We start from the raw sequence: 22,317 nt of genomic DNA, 5'->3' as shown, positions 1-22,317 counted from the left end.
ACTGCTTGCAGTCTATCGAGTTCGCAGCAAACATCACAACTGACTCCCGATATCGCTACTGACTCCCGCAGAGTTGGCTGTTAACGTAGGACGCGAATCATGTAATTCCACCACAGATTCTGCGGTTTAAATCTTTTGACGCAGAGTGTCATTTACGTCTACCGAAGTGCCTGCCTGGTCAAGAATAAGGACGGCTTGCAAGTGACACCAAGCGAAATTCAAGAAAACCAAGACCGTCAGCCTGCAATGTACGTTGAAACATACTCAAGATTAAACCTGTAAAGCTGGATAACAACAACAGCAACAACAAATACTTAACTTTCTTTGATACATTGAATCACGGAAGGCCGGTGAACGCGCTGGATTCACTGGTGACTTTCAACTTTGCGAATCGAACAGCACTCACTTTCGTTAATAAACTAAGATCTGAGTTAACCGTCAATCTGAATGAATAACTTTTCAAACTCGAATACTGCTAAATTTTAATTTGTAATATGCTAAAAACTTCATGTTTAGTGCATTCCGACACGCCATGCAGTGCAATATATAAGGCAAAATATTTGCCTTTTTTTGACACTGTTACGTGGAACAATTAGTGTGAACAAAGTTTGTCTAATGATTAGTAATAATTCGCCAACCTTTACAAAGGAAACTTATGGAATGACAGGTATGATTAGGGTTGATTGAAAGAAACGAATGAAAAAAAAAAGGCGACAAGTGAACTCAAAAGAAACGACTCCATTGATTAACGAAAAGGATGGTGTATACGAATGTGCTTTTATACGGGCGTTTTTCCCGCTACCGTGTTTAATTCAAGAAAGGTTTTCACGGGGAGGCTCTGCCTTGAAGTTCAAACCCTTTCCCTTCTATAAACCATTTTTGACAGGAAAGGTAACCCTTTCATATACCTTTTACAGGAAATGGTACCCCTTTCACACTGACCTACAGTAGAAACATTCTATCTTCTTTTTTTGTTGGGTCTGTTCGAGATATTTTGAAAGGCTGTTTTCAGAATACCCAAATGACAGTTTTCCCTACTCCTTTCTATTCTTCGGCTCTTGAAATCCTTCCCTTTTATATACCTCTATCCTGAAAAAGGTACCCGTTTTGGGCGGAGTACCCTCCCTCCCCCCTCCCCCCGTATAGTATACAATCGAACCTCTTTATTACGGACGCCAAGGGGACAGGAATAAGTGACCAAATTATAGAGGTGTCCGTTTTAGAGAGGTAGGCTTTATATGGATTTCGGTCTCTCAGGGACCAAGTGAACTGTCCATAATAGAGAGGTGACCGAATTATAGAGGTGTCCGTTTTAGAGAGGTTCCACTGTAGTTCCCTTCCCCCCCCCCCCCCTTCGGGCCTTAGTAAAATAGTAAAATGAAGACGAAAACAATAAAAGGTGGATTAGGGTAAGTTGGAAAGAAAGCATATGTATATTGGCTCATTTTCTCTTCACACTGGGCATGTTGATTCACTTCGATGGGTAACAAACTTTTCGGAGGGTCTACATGGCCTGACTCGGGTTGAATTATGAGAGAAAAAAAAACAGCATTTTCTTTGATGTAGTGTCATCTAGAACTTTCGTAACACGGAAGCTGAATGAATTCATGTCATTTCGTGGGAACAATTGAAGCACTGACGCTATTTTCAACTTAACGTGGGATGAGGTTCTGTTCCCAAAGACGTTCTTCGGCTTAAAAATTCAGTTAAGCCAGAATCCCCGAGGGGGGGGGGGGGGGTAGGGGGCGGACTCTCATATGAAAGGGGTGGGGATGCTCGTCGGAAATTTAGAATTAAACCCCTAAGGGAGACCAATCTGGGCGTGGTCAAAGCTATTTTGACCCCTAAAAGAGACCATTATAAAACACAGACAAATATATATTTTTTATCTTCTTTGCGTGCAGCCCTAAACGACTCCTTCACGGCCATAGATGATGGCGTTTTACCCAGAACACCCTAAGTGAGACCAAAATCGGAAATTTACACCCCTGAGTGAGACGACGAGCATCCCCGCCCCTTTCATTTGAGATTTCCCCCCCCCCCTCCCCTCCTCGTACCGGGTTAAGAATCCAAACATGGATCAAACAGTGCTAGTGTACACAAAAGAAAGCGACATCTGAAACACTCCACTTTCCTTAAGTAAATCTCGTTCGGTGTCGTTCCCTGTTGAGTAGTGTCGTTGAAAAAATTAAGGTAAGCTACTGAAATAAAATTCTGCTCGACGTTTTACTACAGGCAGCACTGAGAAAGTCCATTGACTCCTTCACTATCCTCATATTTTCACTATGTCCCGTGAAATTATCCCATTTGCTTTTGAAAAGCAGCTCTTTTGGTCTCCTGGCGTGAGTCAGTGTAAACTGCGATCAGGAGTTCTTTTTTTTTTTTTTTTTTTTCATATGCTGGACTCCCGGCTGATCGCAGGTTGCCTTCGTTGATCAAGTCGCACATGTTTTTTTTTAAGACGATAACTGTAGTATTATCTGTTTATTTCTTCGCCTTGGAGTATAGTCAAAATCTCGAATGTTTGGGTCAGGTCTTCTGTTTTGGGCATAATTACATCCATTTTGAAATCACTGGTGATCCTTGGAATCTGATTGGTCCAAAATGGTGCAATTTATTCCCAAATTGCACCATTTTTTGCTCTAAATCGCATCCTTTCTTTAGCCCATCAAAATGGAAATGAAGTAACACAAATAGAATATTAATATTGACAATGATACTCTGTGATTTCAAAATGGATGTAATTAAGTGGTAATTGAACTTCGTGTCGTGCAATTTTGGTCTGAAATCATACTTGTGATTTCAAATCAAACTCGCGCTGCGCGCTCGTTTGATTTTGAAATCACGCGTATGATTTCAGACCAAATTGCACTCCACTCAGTTCAATTACCAATATTAATCAACGCTGAATCAAACAAAATTTGGCACGTAAACGGGCATGCATTTAAACAAGTTTAATGAAAGTGCGACTACAGAGTTATGTGACATATTTGCTCAGCTGGTAATTTCTCTATCTTTGAAATTGAATTAGCATTTAAAATTTTCAGTTATGATTGTGTGTAACACCAGGTGATTCCAGATGAGGGGTCTTTTGGTTGCGGAGTGAGATAAAAACGAGAATTTTAACACGCGTTGCAGGAGTCCGTTGATCACTGATAATTTATTCTTTGAAAAATGCACCCTGCAGCTCAAATTTGAATAGGCTTGTTATTTTGGCTCTGCTGGTATCATTTGTTAGAAAAGAACATAAATAATGTTTCGTGTCCGCCGATATTTGGATAACAGATATCAATTATGCATGACTAGACTACTGCATAACTTGTCACTGATGGGATCTCGCGCTGTCAGAAAAATTGAAGGTTGACTGTAAAAAGGAGGAAATTATGCCTACTGCTTTCTGAAGCTGCGCTCACACTGTTGTTCAGCTGAAATTTGGTTCTTGAATGAATAAATCAGTGGTAGCTGTCTGTTTTGTTTAGGCCTTTGAACCCCTTACTGGACCGCTCAGCTGAATTTTAAATAATTTGCTGGTTGGAATCATCGGAAAAACAATCGTTAGAGATATTAGCCTAGTGGGGGCATTTTTTCACTGTTGTTTACTTTTGAAAATACCGTCGACAAAGCAAAATTAGGCATTTTCGGGTTATCCTAAAAGCTACGACGATTGTTTTTGATCAACTGAATTCATTTCTTGACACCCTTGAGGTTAAGCATTGTTAGCAGGAACAAAACCTTTTGTCTGTCAAAACAATGTTTTCCTGCTCGTACCACTGTTAGATTTAACTGGGTCGGCTGGTCAGAATCGATTGAAAACATTATTCATTGCTTTCTTTGGATATAAAATAGGTTGAAAGTGAAAACGATTAACAAAAACTGAATGCTATAGGAAGAAAAAAAAAATCATATTTGGCTAAACATATTCGGCACTACATCTAATTACCGAGAAAATATTGCCTTGGGCTCGAAGTTGAGCCTTCGGTGTTGACATTTTAGCGGTCAAAGGGAAGCGAAAGATGGCGGTCAAATTTGTCGTCAATTTTTGTTCCGTTTGTGGTCTTATCCTTCTCTCCAGCAGTAGCATTAGCGGAATAAATATTACCAGTGAGATGTAAGTCAATTATCTTTCTTTTCGGGTTCGTATTTTTTTTTTGTTGCACTCCTGTGGTTTAGTACACCTCAACTTGCGGCAAATAATTTCTTCAAACTTTGACATGCTAGGGTACGACAGTGGGCAGATCGCATCGGAACAGAGGCCTCTGAATTGACAGAAAATTTAACTGGCACCAAAGAATTAACGCAGGTATGGGATAAATTTGTCTTTTATCGTTTTATATTTCCCTGTTTTCCTAGATGATGGGCTATTAGTATTATTCACAAAGTTTATTGAACTTGCAGGCGTACGAAAATCCGGAAAATTTGACGTTTTCGACAGAGGACGTCGACTGGAGTGAAGTTCTCAAGAGAATGACGACAGAAATGAAGGTTTTCTTCAGCAGCAAGGCGTCGTCACTAAAGGTATGGAAGGTGAAATCTTGAAATAGCTCATACGAAAAATTAGGAAAGAGCCATTTGGAATCAAATCCGGCGTATAATGCTTACAACTTGGTTGACAGCAGCCTGAGGCCGTCAATTCAGAAAATTATGCTTCGTGGATTTTTCGTGCTCGTTGGTTGAAAAGTACGCGTAGGTTTTGACAATTTTTTTCTGTCATTTGTAAACGCTTTTAATTTCCATAACTTACGCTGTGATTCCTTCTTTGTGCAATATTTATAAGCCATAAATTTTAGTTTCTATTTTCCTGGAGAAACCGTATGAAGGTTCCGCGGAGTTAATTATTCACGACAGCTGAAATGTTTTTGAGTCGGCCCGGCCGTGATGATTTTGGAAGCAAAATACAGTCGATCCTTTTTTATCACAGTTTCATCTTCAAATAGGTTGCATTCAGAACTATCCAACTTATAATACTTTAATTAATGCGAGGAATTAAAAATGATTTTATCTTAAAATTTCGTAGATTTTAAAAGTTCTTTCCACGAAGCAGTTTAAGTGGAAACGGAATTTTTCCCTCTTTCTCTTCCGGTGTTCACTTGATTTTCGTTTATTTTGTTGTCATTATTTTTTTAATTTTCCTTTTTCGGTTTCAATCTAACCTTTAGGCAGACATTTTTAAAAATAACCTTCCTATATTACAGAACGGAAAAAATATTGAATGATATCTATATTATTCCAAAATATTATTCATTTTAATGTTGTTTTCAGTGGGAGTAGCTTACGTGTAATGGAACTAGTAAGTGTTTAATGGCCAAAAATGAAATTTTCCCGAAGTAATAAAGGTGTCAAGGCTGCCATGTTTTTATCTTGCATTATTTTGTCAATGATCTGTAATCCAGAAGATTTATATTATCAAATTTCAAACAAAATTTTAATTTTGCCAAAAAAAAGAAGAAAAAAGTGATTTAAGTTTTGATGTGGTATGCCATTCACCACAATAAAATGATTAGATTATTTTTCAATGTCGTTAACCAATTAGTCTGATGTGAAAGACACTAATAATTTTTTAATGTTTTTTTACTCTGCACTGAGTAGGTTTTGCTGAAATTAGCTTGTGACACAATATTATTGTCAGGCTTACACCATTAGTACCTAGATCCCTTCAGTACCTTTCAGTGGGGGGTGGGGGAGCGGGGGAGATGAAGTTGAACTGAGCTGAGATTTTTTATCAAATGCCCTGCTGCAAAGCATTTGGGAATGGTCGGAAAAGATACTTAAAACTTCTTTGAAAATTTGTTAGAAAGTCCACCTACACAGTCAAGAGTCCTTCTTATGGGCAGATGATCACTGTCATGGCCTCCTTGCCCAGGCCAACGTAAGGTTGATAGGTACATTAAATACAGATACAGGGAAAGCCAATAGTCAGTTACAAAAAAATCGGTTTGAGCAAAATTTCACAGGTCTTGTGATCTTGTTTTAAGAAGCTTTTGAATTGTCTCACAGTCGCAATGTTTTCATGAAGCTGTCTCCATTTTTTTGTAGAAATTAGTGGATCAGGCAGAGGATGCCTACTGCAAGTACAAGTATAACAAAAATTTAAAGGTAAGATTGTATAATGGTAAACAGGATAGTTTGCAAACTTGCAAAACGGGGTTTCTGAAGCCAGTAATTTTCAACCTATCTTTGTATGTATTTCAGCATGATCCCTGGATACAAAATTATGCTAAAACTACCTAGCTAACAGTCCTTATGTGAGCAATTAAGGACGGTGCCTACTAATACTGAAGTATTTTTGCTCGGTTTATGACTACGCAGGAAAAGGAGATCTTAGCAAGGGCTATTGGAATCCAAAAAGAAAATTTAGATGTAACCATGCACTTTTTAGAGATTATTAAGCAACAATAATTCTAAAAGCGCCAAAATACAAAACAATGTGTGGAATTTTTTCCCAAATTGAAGCTTTAAATTATCTCTGAAAAATGCATGGTTACCCTTAATTTTCTTTTCGGATTTCAATAACCCTTGCCAAGATCTGCTTTTCCTGCAAAGTTATCAACCCCGCAAAAATATCAGGCCCCACAGTTAAGAAACCCGACTTTCTCAGACCATCGCGAGATGTGCAGAGGTTTAGCGCAGTAGCAAAAGTCTGGCACCGTCCTTAAGTTGGCTCAAGCCAATGTGTGTATCTGGGCTAGAGATCATCTCACACTAATTTAAGTGGGTGAAGATCATTGTTTTCATCCTTGTTTCAAGGGTTTTTCTCTTTGTCCTCTTCTTTCCTCCCTGACTGCAATTCCAATTTCAGGGTGGTGGTGATTGATCATGTAACTGAAGAGATTCTAAGCTTTTGCATTGATAAATCTTGCCACCCACTTGAAGAAAATATACTGGGTATCTGTTAAGTGAGACAAAATACCAGGAAAGGGGTGGGGGAGCTCTAAAACAGCTTAATATTCCTTTAATGAGAGGAGAGGGGTACTAAGTCTTGCAGTTAACTCAGTGTTTCACATAAGGGAGGGGTCTCAGGTCAAAAGCCTGACAAAGCTGGCTTTCTGACCAAACAAAAAGGGACGGGGGAAAAGGGTGGGGTAGCTCTAAGACAGCCTAATATTCCTTTACAAAATACTGACAGCAGACTGATTCAAACGCCATAGGTGACAAGCTTGATAGAATAAACGACAAAGGCTAGAATAACTGAAATATATTTGTTTTAAAAAAACAAATTTATTTAATAAGTTATTCTAGCCTTTGTCGTTTATTCTATCTAGCTCGTCACCTACGGTGTTGGGATCAGTCTGCCGTCAGTATTTTGTCTTTGAAATTATTTCCTGATCCAGGTCAACAAGTGGTCTGGCACCACTCATCGGTTTGTCGCTGTGGAATTGCAGATTTTATTGTATTTAATATTCCTTTCATGGGGGGAGGGGTGCTAAGTCTTGTAGTACTCAGTGTTCCAGATAAGGGAGGGGTCTCAGGTAAAAGGCTGACAAAGCTGGCTTCCTGACCAAACAAAATAAATGGTGAACTTAAGAAGATTAGGAGAGATCCCCTTGGAATTCTTCACTGGCCTTTTTCCTTTCAATGTTAACTATAATACTAAATACATTACTACATGTTTCTTTGATCATCAGCTGCTGGCAGATTAGTGCAGCACCATAAAAACCTTTTAACCTATTCTATTTTTAAATTGCAGCTCAGTGACATAGACTATCCAAATGCAAAACATTTGGATGAGTATTTAAACAAGACTGGCCTGTCACTGAAATACAATTCCACCTTTCAAAGTGAAATCAGCTTTAATAGGAGTGTGATACATGTCCCAACTGATGTGTATGATGGAGGTATTAAAGTTTAATATGTATATCATAAATCATACTCTTTTGTCCACAGACAACCTGGGAAGGGTACATGGTACAAATGTTATGATAGCTGATTTATTCAACTGTTAAATCTTCCTAAGCTTTGTCCCTGATCTTATTATTAAGCACAGTGTCATGCATGCAGTTTTGTATAGAGTCACATGAAGAGAAAGAAATTATCTGTCATTCCTTGCTACTTAATGCCTTAGCATACATTGTACCAATTTCTTCTTTAATCTTTGATCAATCTATTTGTGATAATTGCCTATTGTATCAAGGTGGCAACAGCAAAAATGCTCTGGGCACCTAAATTTTTTGGATCTTGTGTCTTATAGGGGGCCTCGATCGATGGTAACAGTCGATATGTTGGCCGACTCATGGTCGGCTAACGGTCAATATCTCAGTCAAGCCTTTGGCGCTACTCGGTTGACACTCGGTCAATGTTGTACCGCTATGGCGGTCATTGTATCGACCGAGGTCGCTGTCGGCCGATATAGATAGCAATACACCGATACTTAATCGATATTTCACCGCTTACCGGCTGATAGTATCGGCCGATATATCGGTCAATATTCTATTGATATGTTTTTTCGACACTTCGTTCTTATCTCGATCGACATTCGTGTACATAGCGCACCGCTATATCGGTCATCAGATCAGTTGATGGCCAATATAATAACGACCGATAGTCGGTCGACAGTCTGTCGTTATCTCATTTTATTCTTCCACTATTGCATCATTTAACCATATTAGGTCAACAGAACGCACAAAAATATGCCAGCGTAAATACACTGTAGTGTCCTGGTTTAACCGGTTTGGAACAAAGCAAAATCCTCGTTCCTTTTTCATGTCAACCGAGTATCAGCCGATGCATCGACCAATACTTTACCGATACTTGACCAATGGTTCACCGATATATTGCCAACATACTGCCGATGCTATCGCGACCGACTGCTGGTCGATCTCTCGACCGAAGGTGATCCAATGATTGGTCGATATGTCGCCTATATAGCAGTCGATGCTCGACCGATGCTCGCCCGCTACTCGACTGACAATCGACCGATACACAGTGGATACAACGACCGAGATATCGATCGTAATGGCAGTCAATGGTCACTTATAGTTAGTTGTTAGTAACGGCAGTATTGGTCTCAATAATATTACATCAATTAAATCAGTACTTGCCCAAGATTAATGTTTACAACTGAAAGGAGTTTAAATTTCATCTATAGCTGCAGAGATTGTAAATGGAATCAGTTGGACTTCAGCGCTAGATGATATATTTGACAAGAACAGGCATGATGACCCCTCTTTGTCCTGGCAGTATTTTGGTTCAGATAAAGGATTCATGAGAACATATCCTGGTATGGAATGATTAATTACTTGATTGTTTTGCCACTGTTTCTGTACAGCTACAATCTGTTCACTGCTCTCCAGCACTAAGGTAAGGGTATAAATGAAACCACAACAAGGCTCACAGGCCAAACCTAACCCAGTTTCTGTAGCGTGAAACAACCAGGAGTATCAATAATTGCTACAACTCTCCATGGATGGGATTGCTAGTCCATTGCAGGGTTACTTGAATCAAATGTTTGTTGCCGGTACCCATTTATATGCCTGTGCAAAGTGGGGACAAGGTCAGGGTCCTTTTTGAACACACTTGTTATGACCGGTTCCTTCATTTGCGTTTGGTTGCCCAGAGATGCCAACCTCTTGAGATGATTTACCTTTTGTACCTCCCCCCCCCTCCCCCGACCAACTAACTTCTCCCTTGCATTTGGTTTAAAATGAAAATCAACTCTCAAACTGTCCAAACCTATTTACTCTTACCCCCCAAAGAGAAATTGCATCCCCCCAAACTTTCCAGCAAAATTGACCCCTTCCTTGTGGTTTCTGTAAATGTTGTTACAGATGGGGTGGTTTAAGATGCCTGGAAACACACCAAGGAAAAAATGAATAAATACATTAATTTTTGTTGGATTTTGGGAAAATTTAGTGCTAAAAATCAGTTAGTTGATTTTAGTCAAGTAAAAGATCAAAAGTCACTTTTATCTGGAAGATTTGAAGACCTGTATGGGAGACCAGGAGATGCACAGTGGAGATTTGGCAGATTTGAATTACTTCTAAAGCCGTAGGTGGGTTCTTAACATTATAAGGTTAAATGCAATTATTGTAACCTAGATTTATTTCCTTCTCAGCTAAACGCTGGGATGATAACCCAAGTCAAGTAGATTTATTTGATGCAAGAAGAAGACCGTGGTATATTCAAGGAGCAACTTCCCCGAAGAACATCATTATCCTTATTGATGCAAGTGGAAGCATGCATGGTGTGCCCATGAGGATAGCAAAATTATCTGCACAGAATCTCATTGACACTTTTGGAGACAACGACTTCTTCAATGTGGTCTATGTAAGTATAAATGCCTTCAGTTCTGTTAGAAAACAGCATTATTTGTCTTGTAGTACTATGTCATTACCCCTTTCTAATTTGCTCCTCTGGGCTGGGTTGTTCAAAGCCCGATTAAGCTGGGTTAACGTGAACTTTGATTGGAGTTTAATTGCTAATCAGTAAGAATGCTTCCAAAAGATTTTTGTCTCTCAGTTTTCACTTGGGCTTTCCAATACCATTAGCTTAAAAAGGCATTTTTGAGGAGCAAGATGAAGACCTCAATCAAATGTTAATCGGGGATTAGCGTCAATCAGCTTTCGAACAATCGGGCCCTGGTCACTACAATGCAACCCCTGCTCAACTTTTGTTGGTTCTCTTTGAATGTACTCTGCCTGGGGGAGGGTACTTGCCTACATTAGGTATGTGCAACTCCAAAGGGTATGGTTTTTGAGTAATTTTGGTCTGAAATGGGGTATAGATTTTAACCATTTTTGGCCAGAAAGTCTGAAATTGGAAATGGATTTTACAGAAATGGGTATGGATTCCAGAAACCAGGTTTGAAAATGGAATACAAATTTTTGAGGCCAGGTCTTAAAAAGGGTGTCAGAAAATACAGGGTCAGATCAGGGTTGGGAAAACCGAGCGGCACTCTGACACTACATGTTCCAATGTGCGAAATAAAAAACTTTCTTCAAATCTTGCATGGATGTGCCCTGCCAGTTTTTGCCTCATAATGGTTATATATTCTGTTGCCCACAGCTGCCTCTATGTATCTCAGTTTGCTAATTTGAATGCCAGTCATTTAATGAAATTCCTTTCTGTTAGCTACCATATTGGATCCTCCATCTTGGATTTTTTTTTATTTTCTGGAACAAGCAATAATTATTTATTTAACCAAACTTAATTGAAATTGCATTGTAAATGATCGCTTATTAAAAAAATTATAGACTAGAAAAGTAAAAAATACCAATGAAAAGGTTTGTGCAAAAAATTTGGTCATTTGATCGGATCTGATGATCAAAATTTGGTTGTCATGGCAACTTCAATAACACAAGATAAAAGATCATGTCAAATTATTTCTCCAAGAATAAAAAGATACTGAAAAGCCTTGTCCTCCCAAGATAAAGTTCTCTGCTATAAAATATATGTTAAGACTTTCCCTGCTCCTTGTACTCTCAAGGATTGATCATCTGGGGTTGATTTAGCAATGATTTAAAATATTTGATAAAAACACAATTGGATTAAACATCAATTAATTCTACAGACTGTTTACTTAATATTGTCTGTTCTTTGTCGCCATCAGTTTAGTAATGTTGCTCATGTGCTGTGCTGCTCTGACACTGGTCCCATATTGCTACAAGCCACCAAGAAAAATAAGATTGTAAGTTTTTAATGATTTTCATCATGTGATTACCATAACAACTTTGATTGATACAGGTACTCGCTGTTATGTGATGACGTGTTATTAAAGTGTATATGACAGAATTGTTTTTTTTTTGCTTGACCAAATGTTAGTGTTATTCTCGTATGAAATTTGAAAAGAAAAACTTTATCAATTTCTTTTTCATGTGTTTGCATTTGAGGCATATAACAGTGTCAAATTCCACTTCCAGTTGGGAAAAAAATTCCCTGCAAGGTGAAAGACTGGGGAACTTTAATTAGTAGCCTGGCTGTGATGTCAATACAGGAACGCCAAGTCTTGCAGTTTCTCTATTCCTCAGTTTACTCCATCTTATGAGTCACATTTTGATAGATTAAACTGTCAGTGGTGCATACTTTCTTTGCTTACTCTCTTCCAAAAAGTTGGGCGTACTAGCTGATATCAAATCAGACTACTGTTATTGACTGATGACTGCTGTCTAATTTTGTTTCATGTGACATGTTTCATTTGTCTTTCTGGGTATGTTACAAATTAAAAGCAATTGACCAGCTCCCAGTTGGTTTGATTAAACTCAGTAATGGTAGTCAAGAGCAGTACAGCTGGTATTGCAGAGATCATGGGTTTGAATCCTGTTCAAGCCTGATTTTTTTTTTTTTGTACGTTAACTACAATCATTATGGTCTCTCACTTTAATTTAATGTTTCTTTCACTCACAGTTTAAATATATGAATTTCTATATTCAGTTCATACTGTTTAAAGTTTAATGTTGTTACAGACCTGATATTTCATTGACCTGAAATTCACTGATATTAAGTTTGTTAAATTCTTTTATAGTATGTCAAAAGTAAATTGCAAGACATAAAAGATGGTGATGTTGCTGTGTGGAAACATGGGATAAACAAAGCCTTTGAACTTTTAAGAAAGGTGAAAATCATTAAAAGTTTAATTTTATATTTGTGCCAATACTTGCCAACTGGTGGCATTGGTCTTGTTGCAATAAAGGTTTGAACTTAGTATTATTATTTTACAAAGATGAAACATTATATTTGAGCAATAAGTTATATCAAACACTAACCAAAACTTGTTCCTTATCACCAGACCATGTGAAATTGAGAATCTTTTTTCTTTCTCTAAACTTTTAGCATTCTATTTAACCATTATACTCTAGATATGTGTTGATTACTGTATGTATGCAGCTAAGTAAATGTTTAATCTTATAACAGTCACTTAAACCGACATAAGAAGCATTGGTTTTATTAGAGGGAATGTGCATATAGCTCATCTAAATGTGTTATACCCTCAGCAAATTACTGGTATGATTTCCTATTTATTACCTAACATTTCTGGCCTTGTACTTATATACCATTCAAAGTTTAAAGAAAACGACAAAACTTTTAATTTGTAAAGACATGTTTCGACAGAAACTTCTGGAAGTTGAATTAATATTAAGTAGACAGAAATGCTAATTATATGGTAAATAGTGACAACAAAATGAACAATATGAAACGTGACAATGTGAGAAATTATTACAGTATAAGCCAATGCAGGATAATTTTAGATTTACATGGTGTAATTGTTGATTGAACAATAATATAATTATAATATTATTGGCAGAATTGCAAAGCTAGCCCAGCACACAGTGCATAATATTCTTTGGAAAGGCAAATAGATTAGCGCCCCTTTAGTGAATCTTAACCCTTAACTGTTATCATATGGTTCACTTTTCAGGCCAATAACTGTGCACTGTGCCAGCAGGCCATCATGGTACTAAGTGATGGGACAACTTCAAGTTTGTCAGACCTGTTTAAAGAAAATAATCCAGACAAAAAGGTAGTGTTTTATAAGCCATTGTGGTTTGGCTGAGCATTGATTGGTGCATGCATGTTTAAAGTTGCATCGATCACATCTTGTCGTTGTTTGTTGTTTTTGTTATTATTATTATTATTATTATTATTATTATTACGTTAAACAACTTTCAAGTTTATCGTGAAAAATATCATGAAAAACAGCAAAAATCAATGACGCTTCGACATTTTACTAAATACCATTCATACAACAATGATTCCCTCATATGTGAAGCCGTTGAAATTACATTGTCCAGAATCAAAGTTTAGTTTTACATCAAAGTCAGGATTATTGCTAAGTCCAAAAACAAATAATTTTGACTGTAGTTAAAAGTTGTTTCAGACTTTTTGAGTTTGAAAATGGCAAAATGTTATCTGATGAAGTTAAAAATTGTACAAAGTTTAAGAAGTTGTTTCAGAGATTATGTGTTAACTTAGTGCATTTAATTTCTTACAGGTTCGTGTGTTTACATTTGCTGTGGGGCCCCCTGCTGAGAGCACCCAGGCATTACGGGAAATGGCCTGCAACAATAGAGGTAAACTCAGTGAGTTTTTATCACCTTTGGTCATAAAAAGACATCACCTTTTAATTTGATGACCTATAATTTACAGTCAGTCTACATCACACATGACACACATTGTTCTTAGAAATACTCATCATGCGTGAGGTAGACTGACTGTAGTGGGTGTTGGATATTGACAGGTACATGTTTGGTGCAATTTGGCAGTAATTGACAGTTCTGCTTCTCACACTTGCTGCATTTTGATTTGCTACGTTGATTGAAAGCCATCAGAAAGTTGTCAAAAGGTTGTCAAGAAGTTGACACAAACATATAATATTATTATTAAAAAAATAATAATCTGCAGGTTCCCAGCACTACACCACAATTTCCTTGGCACTGTTCAACCTGTTTGTCATTGGAACAGTTATTTCAATTTTTCCATTAAAATCTCATTTATCTTTAACCACCAGGTTACTTTTCCCGTATTCAAAGTGTTGGAGCCGTGCGAGAAGTCAGTGAGGTAATTCAATTTAAGTTGACGTTGTGTTGAATAGTTTTAGTGAGATTCATGTAAGAAAATACTTAAATCCAATGATGTCATCAATATTTTAGGTTAATAATAATTTATAATAATTATTTTATTCACTTGATTGAAGAAATGTTGTCAGATGAAAGGTATAAACCATGAACAATAAGACCAAACAGGTTTCTTGGAAACATTTTACCTGTGAACTTATTTGTATTCTTCTTGCTAGAGATAGATTGAAGCAATTATGAGGATTTTAAGGCTTTTAAAAAATTTGCATGCAGCGTATTTCTTGTGGACGGAGAGAAACACGAAAAAGCATCTTGTATTTAGATCATCCCATAATTCCATCAGGTCGCACCGCTCACACTTTGCTCGGGACAACATTTTTTCAATGTTATTGAGTGTATGCAACCTAATTGACTATTGCCCAAATTACCTTCAAGTACATTTTTTTCAGGTCATACATTGCCAGTCCACTTTTGCATTGATATCTAAGGGCAGTACTAATAAACAGTAACTTCTCTATTGCAGGATTACATCCGCGTACTAACCAGACCAATGGCAATGGCCCCTAAAGAAAATACAACGGACAATACAGTATGGACAAGTGTTTATTTAGATGCCTTGGTTAGTGGGGATTTCCATCCTAACTTTGTAGTCCACTTTTATTGACGTTTCATCATGACATAGTCTATTATGTAAATTTATTGATGTTATAATGAATCATAGAAGTTTGGTTTGTTTTCCCAGAGTGAATTATAACAGCTGTGATGCCTTGTTGGCTAAATGTTTTATCTTATTTCTTAGGGACTAGGCATGATGGTGACTGGAACCTTGCCTGTGTTTCATCGCATCAAAAGCTCATCTAACTGTGGAGTAAGTAGTACACTTCAAAACCCTGACTGTATTGCTAAGTTCAGGAGTAAAGAGTGACAGAATTAACTGCAACCAGTATCTGGGAACTAGGAAATTAATAGGGACCTTAAGCAGAGACGACGCCACCGCCGCCGCCGAAAACGAAACTTAGAAAATTACCTTCGCGTCTTCTGAATAAATTCGCGATGATTTATACTCTCTCATTTTGTGCAATGTAGCTGAACTATCGGGGAGCTAACGTCGTATGGGCGCCTTAAAAGTTCAAAAAGAGAAAGGTAAATTAACCTTCATGCGTTCACGTTCTCCACAAAACCTTAAATTTGGTCGTTTCACGTTGTTGTTTTGCAGAGGAGGACAAAGAAATGTACTAAAGTGTATAATGCACGTGCAGAGCCAGTGTTTTGCTAATTAAAACTATTGTTTTCTGACGTTCTCGTTGACGTCGTCGTCGTCGTCGCTGCTTAAGGTCCCTAATGTCTCAGGGTAGCATGCAAATTTCACTTGTCAGAATTTATTATTTTCTTTGTCCCTTCCTTGCCCAATTCACAAAATAAAACTACGGCAAAAATGCGATACAACATGGAATTGGTTTGTTTTGGAGGGGCAGTAGAAGTGGTGGGGAGGGGGATGGGGGTGTGGCTCAACTCTCAATCCTCTAGATATTACGCCCTGTCAATCTGTAGCATACATGTAAGGTCCCAAACCAGTGTATTGTCGACAGTAGTAGCATATGATACTTTTCTGGGACACACCCTTTGACTGCCAGATGATGAGCTGGCCAAAGCGTATGCCTTGTACATCCCAACCCATGGCAAGAGGCGTCCAGGCTGTCAGTGAACTTCGCACCTGTCATACAATGAGATTCAAAAACTTTTGGGACTGACAGGGACGCTCTCCTGGGACCAAAACAAATAGGCCATTTCCGAGTTGCTTTGAATCTCACTATGAAAGCAAGGGCAAGTGTAAAGTTTTTATATTTATGAAAATTAGTTTTCATTCATATACAAACAAAACTAATTTTCATTTGAAAAAGAAAGACTCCAAGAGAGAGGCTTAAGGGCTGTGTATAAAGACCATCACGCGACCTACGCAGAATTACTCAAGAGGGCCCAGCTGCCAACACTAAAGAACAGACGCCTGCAAGATGTATGCACCCTTATGTATAAAGTCAAACACAAAATATGTCCAGCCTATATTAGCAACATTTTTGATACTCATAGCACTTCTTATTCCTTAAGACAAACTGATTTTAGTATTCCCAGATTTAATACAGTAACATATGGCCAACATTCCCTGCGCTACCTTGGACCAAAATTATGGGGAAAACTGCCTAAAAACATTAGATCCGCAAAAACTTTGAACAACTTAAAAATCGCTATAAGAAAGTTTGACGTCAGCTCTCTGTTGGACGACGGATGTATGCCTTGTTCTTGCTGTTCATCTATCTAGTTAATTGTCAAATAAATAATTTTTTAGGTGTTAATTAATGATAATTAATTATTAGGTTTTCTTAACTTTACTTAATCTTAGTTGAATAGATTTTACTTTACATTTTTTGTTAGTCTCCCCAATTAGTAGGGCACTCGTGCTCGGCTATTCAGATTGAGACTTAAATAAAGTTGTTGTTTGTTGTTTGTTTGTTTAGACTCGCTTTTATTGTGAAGTTCACAGCAACTCAGAACCTTGTAGTCACCTGCTCTAACATACTGTGCCAGATCGATTGATTTGATAACACATGGATGTATTCTTTTGTTAATCAGTCAAAAGATGGAATGCAACAGGAGGAGAAAACCAAAGATCATTTCCTCGGAGTTATGGGTACAGATGTCCCACTGGATTATCTTCAAGACTTCATGCTACAACCATTGGTGAGTTTTAAATGTCCTTTACCCTTTTGTTCATGTATTCATCATCATCTTTTTGACATCTCCAAGTAGTGTGAGGGTGGTCTCAAAAGTCAAAAAGTTTGAAGCAAAGTGCATGAAGCTAAACTGGAATTTCCTAGGGGGAGGGGGGTGCAAAACAAAAATCCTTCCGTGGGGGGGAGTATGGATATTTTCTGGAACTGCACATTGTGGCCTGCATGCAACTGAACATTTGGCAGAATAAATTGGCAATTTTGACCATTGAAATACACAGTGTTAAGCAGTACATATTTGCTTTGATGCTGTTAATTTTTTTTCTAAATATGTGAAATTTAGAAACTAATACACTGTAGTTTGATTCCCCAGCTATTAAAAACTCATTGAAAGGTTTCAATGAAATATCCTTTCAGGTGGGGCCTAGTGGATATATGTTTGGAGTGAACAACAACGGGATGATAATCTTCCACCCAAGACTGAAAACTGTGGTGTGTATATTTTTATTTAGCAACATCTAGTATTTCTGAATCTTAAACTACATAGTAATCTCATCATCTCAACCTTTTTAAAGAAGCTCTTTGGTTTTAAAACAATTTCCGAGGTTAAAATCTTTAAAATGAGCTATGTTTCGAGAGGTTTGACTACCCTTCACCGGGTTCCATTGTCAGAGTAGATAAACTATCTGAAATGTAATTCATTTCTTAAACATTAATTTTAACCTTGGAAAATTTTGTTTTTAAGCCAAATAATCTTTAAAAATTATAATGTTTATTTCCCAATTCACTATTATTTGTACACAGCCATTATTGAGGAAAAATATGCATTGGACAGGCCCTCTGGACTTGGCTGTGTATGATGTAATATATCAAACAAGGAAAAAGAGTGTCTTGAGCATCCAATTCCCAAACATCAATAAGTGGGTTGGAAAATCCAATACGCAGCCTAGTCGTTTTAACCAACTTTGAAGTGTTTGGAAATTGGATGAAACATTCTTTCAAGTGTTTGATATAGCTCCTAAAACCAGTGATAATTCTTGGAGAAATTCAGGACAACAGTTGATCAAATTTTATGAGAACCAAACCTTTGTTTTCTCTTAATGAATTGTTGAAAAGTTTGCAAAAAAGAAAAAAAGATCATATGACGTGTTTTAGGACTGAGTGACTTGAGGAAAGTTGCCTGACGCATTGTTTGTCTTCCCTGTTTAGTGTTTCGTACTTTTATTCGCACTTTCAGAGTCTAAGCTTATTTACATCTTTTTTTACAGTATGGTTACCTGCTAGATCCCCCTGGTGTTGATCTGAAAGATGTGGAGTCGGCTGACAATGAAACAAAAATTTTAGAGGTATTAAACTGTAAAATAAACTGGGTTTAGATTGTGAATGTTAAAATATGAAATATTTGGAGAGAACCAGCAGCTTCAAGCTGCTGCCAAAACAGATGGAGGCCAAAACAGCTGGCGATCAAGCTGAAGTGCTCTTGTATGGGCAGACTGTAAATCTGAGTGTGGTCTCAGTATACTTTTTCTAAGGAATTTTAGGTACACTGCCACTTCGAATGATGTTAAGTTGTCAAATTATAAACACCACGTGAAAACACAGCAAGCATGCTTAACTGGTTTCATCAATTAAATTCAAGGGTAAATAATATTTTTGCAACTGTTCCTCCACAGCTCAGAAAAGCTATGATTGACACAGTTCGTGTTACTGCACCACCTCATGGAAGTGGTCCCAACAGCCAATCATTTGAAGTCTATGATTTGTCAGTTGACGAGGTTTGACAAATGACCCTTCTGTGAATTCAAAGTAACCAAGTTATAACCTAGTTGCAGGGAAGAGGAGGGCAGGTTGTAAATTTTGGGAATTGAATGGGTATGCTTTCCAGTGTTAAAAAACTTCTCCATTAATTTTTAAGACCAATATAAGACCAATTTAAGACCAATAGTTGTGTGATGTTTATACCCCATCTCAAGCCAGTGGTGAAAGCACGCCCCATCTCTTACCAAACTAAGAGGAGCCACGTTTTCAGGGATTATTCGTTAATTTTTGAAACGTCACATTTCCTTGAGAAACTATTAGACTGATACTCCCAAACCAAAACCACTCTTAGTGTCAATATTATGAAAGGTGTTTGTCATCGTGGTTTAAAATGATAGATGAGTTAATCGTTTGTCTCACGATTGAGTCACAAGGATGTGGATCGCGACGTTTCGACCGCTATACTGCTGGTCTTCATCAGGCGATGGTGTCGAGTGATTGCGTGACAGTATAAGTAGCACCTTGGTTTGTGTTGATTGGTGCGTTTCGATCCTCTCTTAGGCTGTTGTTGATTGGAGGATTTCGATCCTCGTCATTCAGACCAGAAAATTGTTCCCTCGGCCGTCCGCCTTGGTACCGATCGGTTGCTGTGTAGTTTGATCGTGGGCATCCACGCTTCCGGAATTTCAATTCCATTATCCCTATTGATGTTGTCAGGGTGAAGTCTTATGTGAATAGCCTCTTTAACCCTACGGGTGTACCAATGTGGGTCTCGGTCAATAAACTTAACCTCATCCCAGAGCGGATAGTGGCCCGTCGCACAATCTCGTACCCAGAGTCCTCAGGCTTTTTGGTCAGCGGGGTGGCGCCAGGAGAGACTCTGGGATAATGGAAAAATATAATTTTTTTGATTGGTCGTCTGCATAACAATGGAGGACCGACAGGAAGTCCGTTGGTCATTTGCGGAAGTTAACCAAACCGGAAACCCCCCGAACCAACTTCCCTGTTTTGGAGGGAGATTTGAAATGTCAAACTCGGAGCTTTGTAATTTTTATGTGTGTGTCACGGTTTTTTTTTTCTATCGCCTCCATTTACCCCTAGCTTAAAGCACACCAAAAGTTAGAAACACTCCAATTCAAAGACGGGTTTTGAATTATGTCATTGTCAGTGCAACAATTTCTAGCCGACGAAACATCAGTCGTTTTAGCGTGGGAAGTTGCACTACTGCCATACGATGGTAAAACACGGCAAAATGCAAGCAGCTACTTACCTTGTTGCGGATGAAAATTTGGAGATGAAGAGATCTGTTGTGGAGCGAAGTCCATCTCAGGTTGCCGTTTCCCCTTCAGTTTTGCCACAAGGGAAACGCTGAAGACATCTCCACGATGATCAAACGCCGCACACGAGAGCAAAAGTTTCACTTTTTTTCAGTCACGGCCCATCTTGCCAAAGCTAGCTAACCACTCAGAAAAAAAATTCCCTTTTTGAGGCGGAGGTAATCTATTTTATTTTCAGCATTATAATGGTGTGTGGAACATTTTCTCAAATGGAGAGAGATTTTGTTTTGAGTGTAAACGTTTAAAAGTGTGAAAGGCCGTTGTTTTATAGGTTACCTTAAGATGAAAGTTAAGTCTCAAATGTAATAGCCAGTACATACAGATTTACAGTAGAGGGGCAGTTGAGAATAAAGACTTGTTGTCTGCTACTTACAACCATCTTCTCTGCAAGAAAGTCAACACATTGTGACAGTGAAGTAGCCACCCAACTTGACCTGTTAAAGAACAGGTGTAGATAATACTGAAGAAAGCTGGTCGTCCAAATGCAGATATACTTTAAAAATATTTACATTTATTTATTTCCCAATGTACAGAGACAAACAAATAAAAGAAAAGTATAAGTGGAGAGGAGGTTTTTAACCATGGGGCTTATGAATATTAAGCCTCCTCAATCTTAAAATACAAAAGTTATAATATTGCTTGGAGTGTTTATATAACCAAACATATAATGCACTCTGAGTTTAAAATTAAGATGGCAAAAATTTAAAGATAACGATAGTTTAATTGTACTCTGTTAAAGGCTGTATATTAATATGTCAGTAAAAATGATCTAACTTTTTTAAAATGTTCCTTTTTCCCTTCATCTGATCACGACAAAAACATGCAAAAACTCCATTGAAGAAGGATGAGACAAGGAAACCGTGGGTTCCCTTGCAGACAGATATTCCTGTTGAGATTTCCAAAGCAATTATGCCTAAAGTACCAGTTGTTGGAAAAAAATAGATGAGCAGTGCTGTGACCTTCTGTGTTATATGTCATAAGGAAGAACACCAAGTCTTCCCTTGAAGGGTTCAATTGGGACACAATTATTATTGAGGAGATACAGGAGGTCTCTGCTCGATTTCATTCTACTGCAAGTGTACCTGTTGTACATGAACATGGGAGCCAAGTACCCCCCGTTTGTGTGACATATACCCAGATGATGTTTGCACAGCCTCGTACAGAAAGTGACCATTTTCATCATATATCCTTGGTATCAAACACTCCACTTGTAATTGGGAAATTAACTAACATAATTATTTTGGCAACCCTTCCTATCATTTCTTCATGTAATTATTAAAACAAGTTTAACACAAAGGACACTAAAATCAATTACCCACCTTAAAAAACGTTTCCCTTTTTAATATTACTCATTTAAACAAAAAAAATATTAAATATTTTCCACAATGATGATAATAATAACAATCATTATTATTATTATTATTATTATTATTAAGGAGAGGGCGTGGTCCAGCCGCTTGGGTTTGGTGAAGTAATACGGAGGATAATTGGGAAGTGGGTGACGAGAGTAACACAACCCAATGCCGTCAAAGCAAGCGGCTCACTGCAGGTGTGCGCAGGCCATAAAAGTGGGAGTGAGGCTGTTATTCATGCAATGCACAATATTTTTGACGCCAATGGAACAGACGCTATTCTTCTTGTTGACGCCTCTAATGCCCTAAACAGTTCTGCTGCAGATTTTTGGTCAGTGCAGCTCATTAGACTTGGCCCAGTCCCACCAAACATTATGCAGTATGCTGGATGACCTAGATTGTGGCATGATAGACCATTAGAGTCCAGGAAGGGCTTGAACTAAGAGTCAATAGTTTTTTGATTTTTAGGTCTTAGCTAACATTATTGTCAAGGGACAACAAATTCCCACAAGCACTGGATAATTTACACAGTTCATTACTTTTGACAGGGTGTCCAGCAAAGGTCTCAACAACACTGTGCCAATCATTCAGGATATTGGGGAGTTTGACAATAATAATTATCTGTTGTCAACACGAGAGT

General features: G+C 37.9%; 1 protein-coding gene across 2 annotated transcripts in view; it reads left to right on the top strand.

The window, feature by feature from the left end:
* Positions 1–3,637: 3,637 nt before the first annotated feature.
* LOC146485812 (voltage-dependent calcium channel subunit alpha-2/delta-3-like) overlaps positions 3,638–22,317 on the top strand; it is a 42,320-nt gene continuing 23,640 nt past the window's right edge. Inside the window, exons 1-18 of one of the 2 annotated variants that reach the window (XM_085103176.1) lie at positions 3,638–4,108; positions 4,219–4,300; positions 4,396–4,515; positions 6,034–6,093; positions 7,685–7,832; positions 9,083–9,214; positions 10,049–10,260; positions 11,543–11,620; positions 12,455–12,544; positions 13,349–13,450; positions 13,922–14,000; positions 14,438–14,487; positions 15,028–15,123; positions 15,304–15,372; positions 17,133–17,240; positions 17,648–17,722; positions 18,499–18,576; positions 18,904–19,005. In XM_085103176.1, the coding sequence (XP_084959302.1) occupies positions 4,014–4,108; positions 4,219–4,300; positions 4,396–4,515; positions 6,034–6,093; positions 7,685–7,832; positions 9,083–9,214; positions 10,049–10,260; positions 11,543–11,620; positions 12,455–12,544; positions 13,349–13,450; positions 13,922–14,000; positions 14,438–14,487; positions 15,028–15,123; positions 15,304–15,372; positions 17,133–17,240; positions 17,648–17,722; positions 18,499–18,576; positions 18,904–19,005 (1,776 nt within the window). In that variant the 5' untranslated portion in view covers positions 3,638–4,013. The remainder of the gene's footprint in view (positions 4,109–4,218; positions 4,301–4,395; positions 4,516–6,033; positions 6,094–7,684; positions 7,833–9,082; positions 9,215–10,048; positions 10,261–11,542; positions 11,621–12,454; positions 12,545–13,348; positions 13,451–13,921; positions 14,001–14,437; positions 14,488–15,027; positions 15,124–15,303; positions 15,373–17,132; positions 17,241–17,647; positions 17,723–18,498; positions 18,577–18,903; positions 19,006–22,317) is intronic. The other variant, XM_085103177.1, reaches the window with a different exon arrangement.

This window comes from Pavona decussata, unplaced genomic scaffold, assembly GCF_977016875.1.
Source record: "Pavona decussata unplaced genomic scaffold, jaPavDecu1.1 SCAFFOLD_25, whole genome shotgun sequence".
NCBI lineage: Eukaryota > Metazoa > Cnidaria > Anthozoa > Scleractinia > Agariciidae > Pavona > Pavona decussata.
The sequence above is the reverse complement of the archived record's forward strand: the minus strand, read 5'-3'. Positions and strand labels throughout refer to the sequence as shown.